This window comes from Anomaloglossus baeobatrachus, chromosome 1 (genome assembly GCF_048569485.1).
Source record: "Anomaloglossus baeobatrachus isolate aAnoBae1 chromosome 1, aAnoBae1.hap1, whole genome shotgun sequence".
NCBI classification, from domain to species: Eukaryota; Metazoa; Chordata; class Amphibia; order Anura; family Aromobatidae; genus Anomaloglossus; species Anomaloglossus baeobatrachus.
Genome location: NC_134353.1, coordinates 844,451,424 through 844,460,986, shown reverse-complemented (window position 1 = coordinate 844,460,986; position 9,563 = coordinate 844,451,424). Strand labels below are relative to the sequence as shown.

General features: G+C 46.0%; 1 protein-coding gene across 1 annotated transcript in view; it reads left to right on the top strand.

Moving 5' to 3' along the window:
* Window positions 1-57: 57 nt before the first annotated feature.
* The window catches only part of RAD17 (RAD17 checkpoint clamp loader component), a 54,508-nt gene continuing 45,002 nt past the window's right edge, over window positions 58-9,563 (top strand). Inside the window, exons 1-3 of the mRNA XM_075325151.1 lie at window positions 58-260; window positions 3,921-4,024; window positions 6,477-6,722. Of these exons, the coding sequence (XP_075181266.1) occupies window positions 3,983-4,024; window positions 6,477-6,722 (288 nt within the window). The 5' untranslated portion in view covers window positions 58-260; window positions 3,921-3,982. The remainder of the gene's footprint in view (window positions 261-3,920; window positions 4,025-6,476; window positions 6,723-9,563) is intronic.

Genomic DNA, 9,563 nt, shown 5'->3' with positions numbered 1-9,563 from the left:
CATCAGACTGTATATCATGACTATACAGTCAAAAATAAATAAACCCACGGACGTATAATTGGTATATCGCGATACCTACGATACAGGTTACACAAAGGATTTATTTACACAAATTTCTGCCCATATCAAACATGGCGTCTTTGCCTTCATCATCCTCAGTAGTGCTCTTTCTGCGCCGGTGACGTAGATGTGAGGCGCCCGCGGTGTGAACGGGAACGGTAACGGCTGCACGGAGAAAGGCGGCGTTGTGGTGTGAAGAGGTGAGTGCAAAGCCAGAGGTTCAGTGTGCTTTCCTCCCCTGTCCGGGGGTCCTGTGTGTGTACGCTCCCCCCTCCCTGTCCGGGGGTCCTGTGTGTGTACACGCTCCCCCTCCCCTGTCCGGGGGTCCTGTGTGTGTACGCTCCCCCCCCCCATTGCCTGGGGGTCCTGTGTGTGTACGCTCCCCCCCCCCTATTGCCTGGGGGTCTTGTGTGTGTGCGCTCCCCCCTGTCCGGGGGTCCTGTGTGTGTATGTCGCTCCCCAGGGCTTTGGGGTACTCAGTCCCGGGCATGGTTTCCCTTTTAAGTGTCACAGGTGTAATGGCCGGTGCCCGGTTCCGTGACCCTGGGGGTCGCTTTTAAAAGGGGGTATTTACAGGGATTAAAATAAAGTTTTTGTCGTGACGCCACTTGCGGGTTGCGGCGATTTGGATGGAGCCGCCGCTGCACAGTCTCTCACTGCTGGGGCTGGATTTAATGGCAGCCTGGATTTTGTGGCCCTCTGCAAGTAAGGTCGGGGCCCAGGGGATAAATTATGGTGTTTGATGTTTAAGGCTATGTGCGCACTGGGAAATGGAATTTTCTTGAGAAAATTCCGCATGCTCTCAAAGATTACCGCACCCGCGGTAAAAAAACGCGGCAAACCGCACCCCAAAACCGCATGCGGTTTGCCGCGGTTTCACCGCGGTTTTGTTCGCGGTATTGCCGAGGTTTTGCCGCGTGCGGGTTGGGATGTGCTTTATTGCATTCAATGCAATAAAGCACATTGAAAAAAAAAAGTCATTTAATTCTGAGATAGTAGATAGATAAACAGAAGAATAGATAGAGGGATAGATAGATACATGGATAGAGAGATAGATAGATTGCTACATTTTCCACGGTCGGCAGTGAGTTCACATTACCGGCCGTGGGAAATGACCAGTAATTACCTCTGCTGCATTCATTCAGCGCTGTGTCTGTGACAGTCGCGGCTGGATGTAAGCAGCGCAGGAGCTGTGGATTACGCCGGAGCTTTGCTGCGGGAGGGGTTAATAAAATGGTGAACGAGGCTTGTTTGTTTTATTTAAAATAAAGGATTTTTCGGTGTCTGTGTTTTTTCACTTTACTTACGGGTTGATCATGTCAGCTGTCTCATAGACGCTGCCATGATCAAGCCTGGAGTTAATGGCGGTGATCCACCACCATTAACCCCTTGTATTACCCTGCTGCCACTGCTACACGGCGTCAGGAAGAGCCTAGGACACTCCGGTAGTGCCGCATAATGCATGCGACAGTGCCGGGGCAGCTGCGGCTGATATTCTCGGCTGCGGGAGGGGGAGTGAGGCGGGGGACATTAACCCTGCCCCTCTCCCTCCCCAGCCTGAGAATACCGGGCCGCCGCTGTGTGCTTACCTCGGCTGGACGGTAAATATACAGCGGAGCCCACGTTCTTTGTTTTCTATATTTCCGTTTGCTTTCTATGTGTCTGTGTCTATGTCTGTGTCTGTGATGTGTCTGTGTCTGTGATGTCTATGTGAGTGTGATCTGTGTGTGTTTACTCTCGGCTCCGCTTCCTCTTCCTGTAATGACATCACTTCCCTGCAAAACCGCAAGCAAGCGATGTACATTACCGGAGGTAAACCGCGAAATACCGCAGGGAATAACGCAGGAAAACGCAGTGAACCGCACAGAATTTGCTTCCTGCGTTATTCCCTGCGGGATTTCACGATTAACATTGGAGTCAATGGAGTGAAATCCCGCAGCGACGTGCGGAAAAGAATTGACATGCAATTGTTTTTGCTGCGGGAATCCTGCAGCAAAACATGCAGCTGTCAAATTCCGCCCAGTGCGCACAGGATTTTTTTTGCCCATAGGATTTGCTGGTGATTCACTGCAGAGATGTTATGAACATTTTCTGCAGCGAAACATGCAGCAAAACCGCAAAAAATCTGCGGCAAAATCCGGTAAGTGTGCACATAGCCTAAGTCCATTACCAGTAGCGGGGTGTGGAAAGAGGGTAGACCACACAAGGGTGAGGCTGGTCCTCACCACTAGTCCCCATTACTGGTCCCCTTACTTCCAGTGCCATTGTGTGGTAACCTGGTGGCTTACTTCCTCTGCACCTGTGTCTGGTGGGTCCCCGTGGCTTGGAGCGTCTGGGGGTCCCCTCCTGGTTATGTTTGTTCTGGTCCATATGGCAGGCAGTATGAACCCTGTCGGGTCGGTCCTCAAGTCCCGATCCCTGGTTCTCCCGTCACTGCTGTGTCCCAGACTCTACGGTCAGTGAGGTCCTTGATGGTCCCCTCACCGTGCAGATTTTATCAGGCCTGCCTGGGGCATTTTCCTGACCTAGGGCTCTGTACCCTGTCAATGCTATGGTTCCGAGAGTACTCCACCGTACTCCTTCGGCAACCAGACGCATGCGCCTGACAGGTCACTGTTACACTCTCCTGTCAGTATCGTTACATCCGTCTCCTTTCACTTCAACTTACTGACTGAACCCTCCTCCCTGGTTGTCGTCTAGTGGACTGGATCGGTTCCACCCCCAGGTGGCCATCCATTGGGTCCAACCCTAGCCTGTCACCAGTTCTTGGGGAAGGGAAAAACCGGGATTATATGTGTGTTTTACTGTTACCGGCACTGGTCTTCTGGGTCCTTGGGGGTAGGCCCTGCATCTTTGACAGGATGCAGTTCGCTGTAGCTCTTGATGACTCAGGGGCGCTACATGTACGCTGCCCCCCCCTCACTGTCCGGGGGCCCTGTGTGTGTACGCTGCCCCCCCCCTCACAGTCCTGGGGTCCTGTGTGTGTACGCTGCCCCCCCTCACTGTCCGGGGTCTTGTGTGTGTGTGTGTGTGTGTGTGTGTATGCTTCCCCACCTTGCCGGGTTTCTGTGGGTGCTACTTCCCCACCCTCAACCCATGTTTCATAGGTGAGGCTGGAGAAATCGCCATCAGTGTTTTTCTTTTTTGCTCACAAGAAAATTTGATGACCAAACTCTTATTGAAAATCTGATCCAAAACATTGATGGAAATCGGCCCGTTATTAGCCTACAAGAAATAACGTCGACATTTTAGGTCCAGCAGCAGAAAGATGTTTCTGCCACAGTCTGCAGCGCTACAGCTAAACTCATCCTTGGATTGTGCTATGGATTTACAGGCGTGAAATCCACATTAATAATCCACCCCCTTCTCTTTCTACTGCTCTGAATATTTCCATTAGAGGTGGATGATGTTTTAAAACTCAGGTTACATGTTTTGTACTGAAATTGACAGCACATTTCAGGTGCAGAATCTCTTATGTTTAAAGCACCATTGTGCATTTGTTTTTATCACCATTGGAGTGGCGCTTTAAATCTAAGCCCCCCTGCGCCCATATCCTATACTTACCTTTTGGTGGCTTCATCTTTTACCAACGCCGCTCTGATCCAGTGGCTCCATCTTGTGCCCGTAACTTCTGACTGGCTGGAAGTCAGAAGATACGTTACAGGCTCTCAATGCATCTCTATGAGAATCAGAACGAGGCTCCCATAGACTCTGTTACAGATCATTCAGTGCACATCGTTTAATGTGGTCTGCAGTTCTCCCCCCCCCCCCTTACAGTGGATTTATACTTACTGATTTAACCCTTTGGTATCTTTTTTGCCTAATCCATTTATACATGGTGTCACATTTCCTTTTTATAGTACAAGGCCTGGTCCCCCGATATCATGCAGTGCTGAGCTGATGGGAATTTTACAACTTTATAATGTCAAAGACATCTTGCAGAAGGAAAGTCACTTCTGCTAAGGTAAAGAGCTTGGTTACTAATGTTATGAGTTCCTTGAATTCATCTTTTTGGTTGTGTTTGGCTTTGCTCCGCTCTCAGGTAGAGGGGTCAGTGGTATACACGCTCAGTCTCTGTAAGGGAACGTGCACACATTGTCTTTTTCAGACAGATTCAGACAACGCTCAAAAGAATGAGCATATGAAATGTTTTTTTAAAAACAAAAAAGAACGGCCGGAGCATAAGTCAAAGAAAGACACCACAAAAACTTGTAAACCAGACAAAAAGAGGCCAAAATGTCCTGAGCACCTTCTGCTTGAAAAACATGGAGAGTTTGCTGTGTTTTATAGCCAATGTGTGCACATAGCCCAAGGGCTCCTTCAGAAGTCTGAGTGTGATGCATGGACTGGCCGCGCGTCTCCCGACCCAAGCAGAATATGAAGCGGTCACACTTGGGTCGGGAGTCATGTGGCCAGTCAATGCATTGCAATCCAAGATCAGATGATGATCACAGACATCTGAGAAGAACCCTAAGGTTATGTGCCCACGGGACTATGTACGCGCGGATATATCCGCAGGTTTCCCGCAGCTGATCCCCGGAATCCGCAGCTATCCATTGCTGCGGGATTCCAGCGGAATAGCGGCGGTAAACCTGCGGACTTTCATGCGACTTACCTGCGGAAGTCCCGGCCTCTATCTCCATTGTGGAGGGCCGGGATTTCCGCAGGTAATTAAGCAGAAATAATTTACATGCAATTATGTGCGGCTGCGGCACATCCGCAGCATATTCCACAGCCGCACATACCGCAGCATGGACACAGCGCTCCCCATGTCCCATAGGATAACATCGGGAGTGTCTGTACTTGCTGAAACCTGCGGATTTGTCTAGAAAATCCAGATAAATCCGCAGGTTTTCTGCGGCACAATCCGCAGGTACAGATTCCCATGGGCACATAGCCTAAGTCTTTACAACGTTAAAATCACCTTTCTCTGGAGAACTAGAGACGATCAAAGCCAAATAACTACAGCACTTGACTGACCAATGCTGACATTTTGCTTCATTGATCAGTGGGCAGCTGAGCCCCTGGAGCTTTTAAAGGAGTTTTCCACTACTAGAGCAACCCCTTCTGATTCCACATGTTTCCCCCAGGTAAAATAAAAAAAGCTTATACTCTCCTGCCATGCCGGCGCTGTTCCAGCTCTCATGTGATGCCATGTGACCCCCATGTCCAATCAGCGCTGCATTCTGTCTCCCCGCCTTCAGATACTGGAGCAATCAACAGGAAGTGAGTGGCAGCCACAGCGCTCACTTCCTGTTGATTAACTCGTATGTCCGAAGGCGGGGAGACAGAAGCTGGCACTGATTGAATGTGGGGCTTGTGTTATTTTAGGTCACATTAGCCACGTGAATGTAATGACGCCGACACGTAAGGTGAGTATAGGCTTTATTATTTTGCCTGAGGGAAGTTTGGAATCACAAGGGGATGTCCTAGCAGTGGACAACCCCTTTAAATCCCTCTAATATGTTACTATGACAGGTCAAATACTTTATGAAGACTATTACTCTTCAAAGGGAATCAGTCACCAGTCACCAGTTTTTTGCCACCTAATATGAGAGTTACATAATATAGGGGCAGATACCCTGATTCCAGTGATATGTCACTTACTGGGCTGCTTAGTATAGTTTTGATAAAATCACTGATTAATCAGCAGTAGATTATCATTAGAGGACTACTTGGCGTGCTGCAGGTAGTCCAGCACATTCATGAGCTCTATATAACTGCTAGATCTGCAGCAGAGAAAACAGTGATTTTATTAAAATGACAGCAAACAGCTCAGTAAGTGACACATCGCTGGAATCAGGGTCTCTGTCTCTACATTATGCTGCTCTCAGATGGGGGAGCAAAAACCTGGTGACAGATTCCCTTTAACTACTCTGGGAAGTGTATGTGCTGTGCCTAGGATAATACCGTCTGGAAGAGAAGTCCAAGACCCAGTCCCAGAGCGTGGGTATGATTTGCGTGTACTAATTTGCTACCCAACATTTTGGGTTCCATATGGGGCCATACTGACGTATTTACTGCTCATATTGGCCGTTGGCTTTCACATGTCCATACTATTATTGTGCCTTCTATAAATCCTTACATTGCTTTATATAGACTAGTGTATTTGATGTGCGGGCCCATGAGATCAGTGTGTAGAGGAGGAAATGTCTGATAGTTGGATGATACTTTGTACATTTGTACAGAAATACAATCTGCTTTTTGCAGTACACTCACAATTTGTGATAAAATCACACAACACATGAAATGATTGAGTGCATATGCAGATACCGAATGCTATTTCCGTTCCGATATCCTCCAGAAATGTATGTATGTTTTCCTCAGTGTACCCGTTCCTTGGTTTTATGAATGACCGCACTGCGGGAAGCCTTCTGTATATTATATCCTGCCTCTCTGATGTGACTTGTTTCCAGATCACTGACTGGGTAGAACCGTCCTTCGAAGATTTCTTTGGCGCTTCGGGTAAAGTCTCCTCACACGTTTCTGTGACGTCTAAGCGAGGCGTTAGCAAAAAAGATGAGTCCGCGCTAGAGAACCAGTCTCACAGCAAAAAAAGAGCCAATCCATTCTCTGCGGATCATTGTAAAGATGGAGTCGCAGCGACGTCCGGCGAGTCTCAGAGCGACCCGTGGATTGATAGATACAGACCCAGTGGTCAGGTAGGTCACTCAGAAAAGGTGAAGACGGTTTTGTAATGGATTTTTTTTAGAGCTTATCTTAAGCAATGACTTTATTATTCGGAAAATCTCACTTTCTAATTCCAATTTTAACCCCTTATATTTCTCTTAGTAATGTATAGGAAATGTTCTTTATTATAATGTCTTGGCAGAATCCTGGAAATTGACTATAGGGATTAAATAATATCTTGAGCAGTTTTATGGTCCATCTTTATTAAAATTTTATTGTCATTTCAGCTTTTGGTCACCAAAGTGAGAGTTATAAAAATAAATCTTTATTTTTTTATATAGCTCTAACATATTCCGCAGCGCTTTACATACATCAGGAACACTGTCCCCATTGGGGCTCACAATCTAAATCCTCTGTCTGTATATTTTTGGATTGTGGGAGGAAACCGGAGTACCCGGAGGAAAACCACGCAAGCACGGGGAGAATACAAACTCCTTGCAGATGGTGTCCTTGGTGGGATTCGAACCCAGGACCCCAGCGCTGCAAGGCTGCAGTGCTAACCACTGAGCCACCATGCTGCTGAGAGTTATGGAAATAACGTAGCAAAGTGAACTGTTGGCGTTACTCGCAGGCTGCCGGGGCGGCGTAGATCGCTTTAAGGTGTTTTCATAATTCTGCCATTGGTGGCTGATACCTGAGAACAGTTATTCCCATATCAGCTGTGAAAGGCAGAGGTTGGAATAACCCTTTAGTTGTTTATGATCACATATTAGGCCTGACCTACAGAAAACCTTCTCCCTGCAGCCACCACTATGAAATATTATATGGCTGGTAATCTGAATAATGGCTGCCCATATAATGCATGGGCGGGCGGCTTTTATAATAACTCTGCAGTTTCACTTAGAGGAGGGTCCCAATATTTGAAGTGACTTTAAGAGGCCTATGTGATAAAAAAAATACCCAAATGTGACACTATTCTAAAAACTACACCCCCCAAAGTGCTCAGAACTACATTCAAGAAGTTTACCCCTTCAGATTCTTCACAAGAACTAAAGCAATATGGAAGGAAAACATTTAAATGTTACTTTTGTTCCCCACAAAAATGTTACTTTAGCCCCAAAGTTTGCATTTTTACAAGAGTAACATGAGAAAGTGCACCATATAATTTGTCATACAAATTCTCCTGAATACAGGGATACCCCATATGTGGTGGAAATATACTCTTTAGGCGCACGTCAGGTCTCAGGAATGGAAGGATCTTAATTATGATTTTTGAAGCACAAAATTGTCTTGTATCGATAGCGGACACCATGTCATGTTTGCAGAGCCCGTGATGTGGGTAAACAGTAGTGACTCCATTTTGAAAACTACACCTCTCTCAAGCAATTTATCTAGATGTTTGGTGAGCATATTGAACTCACAGGTGTTTCGCTGAATTTTAAAACGTTGAGCCATGAAAATGGAAAAAATACTTTTTTTTTTTTTTTTACCACAAAAATGTTGCCTTCACCCCAAATTTTTCATTTTCATAAGGGAATCGGGAGAAATTCGACTGTACAATTTTTTTTGTGCAATTTCTCCTAAGTACACAGATACTCCATGTGTAATGTAAAACTACTGTTTGGGCGCACAGCAGGGCTCGGAAGGGTAGGAGCATCCGTTTTGACTGAAATAGATTGTGGATGCCATGTCACATATAAAGATCGCCTAGCATGCCAAAACAGCAGAACCAAACCCCCCCCCCACAAGTGAACTCATTCTGCAAACTATATCTCTCAAAGATTTCTTCTAGGGGTGTACTGTGCTATTTTAACCCTCAGGTGATTCATGGAATTGTATAAATTGGGCTATGAAAATAAAGAATATCCATTTTTTTCCCACTAAAATATTGCTTTTCAAAAAGGGTAATGGGAGAAAATGGACCATACAGTTTGTTACACAATTTCTGATGTTTTCGCCAGTACCCCATATGTGGTCAAAAACTACTTTTGAGACACAGTGGAAAGCTCAGAAGGGGAGTAGCGCCATATTGGAGTGCAGATTTTGGTTTTATGGTTTAGGGGTGCCATGTCACATTGGCAGAGCACTGAGGTGCCAGAACAGTAGAAATCCCCCACAAGTGACCCCATTTTACAAAGTCCAGCCTTCAATGAATTCATCTAGGGGTACAGTAAGCATATTTACACCACAAGTGTGTCACAGAATTTTCTAGCATTCTGAGGCGAAGAAAGAAGAATTACATTTATTTTATTTTTTTTATCTTTTTCATTAATATGTTGTTTTAGCCCCAAGTTTTTAAATATTATAAGGGCTTATAAGAAAAAAATGCACCACACTGTTTATGTAATGTTTTTTGTCAGTTCGCCAATACACGCCATTTAATCTGTAACTACTTTTGAGGTACAGTGCAAAGCTGAGAAGGGGAAGAGCGCCATATTGGACACATTTAACCCAGCCCCTGTGCCCTCATGATCACCATGACATACATTTACGTAATTTTGCGGGAGCCCCTTCCCGATCATGACGTAAGTATGTCAAATGCCATAAAGGAGTTAAAGGGAATTTGTCGCCATCCTTTTTTCTATGTAATCTGAAAGCATAATATATGAACAGAGACCCTGACTCCAGCGATGTCTTACTTATTTGGCTTCTTGATCTCATTTTGATACAATCGCTGTTTTCTCTGCTCAGATCTACCAGTTCTCTGAATGCTGAGCTCTGTACAGCCCCGACCACACCACTGAATGGCAGCTTTCTGTGTACACTGTGTATAGGCAGAAAGCTACAAATCAGTGGTGGGTGAAGGTTACACACAGCACACACTAGGCGGCAGAAGACATATAGTCCTGTAGTGATAATCTTCTGCTGATTTC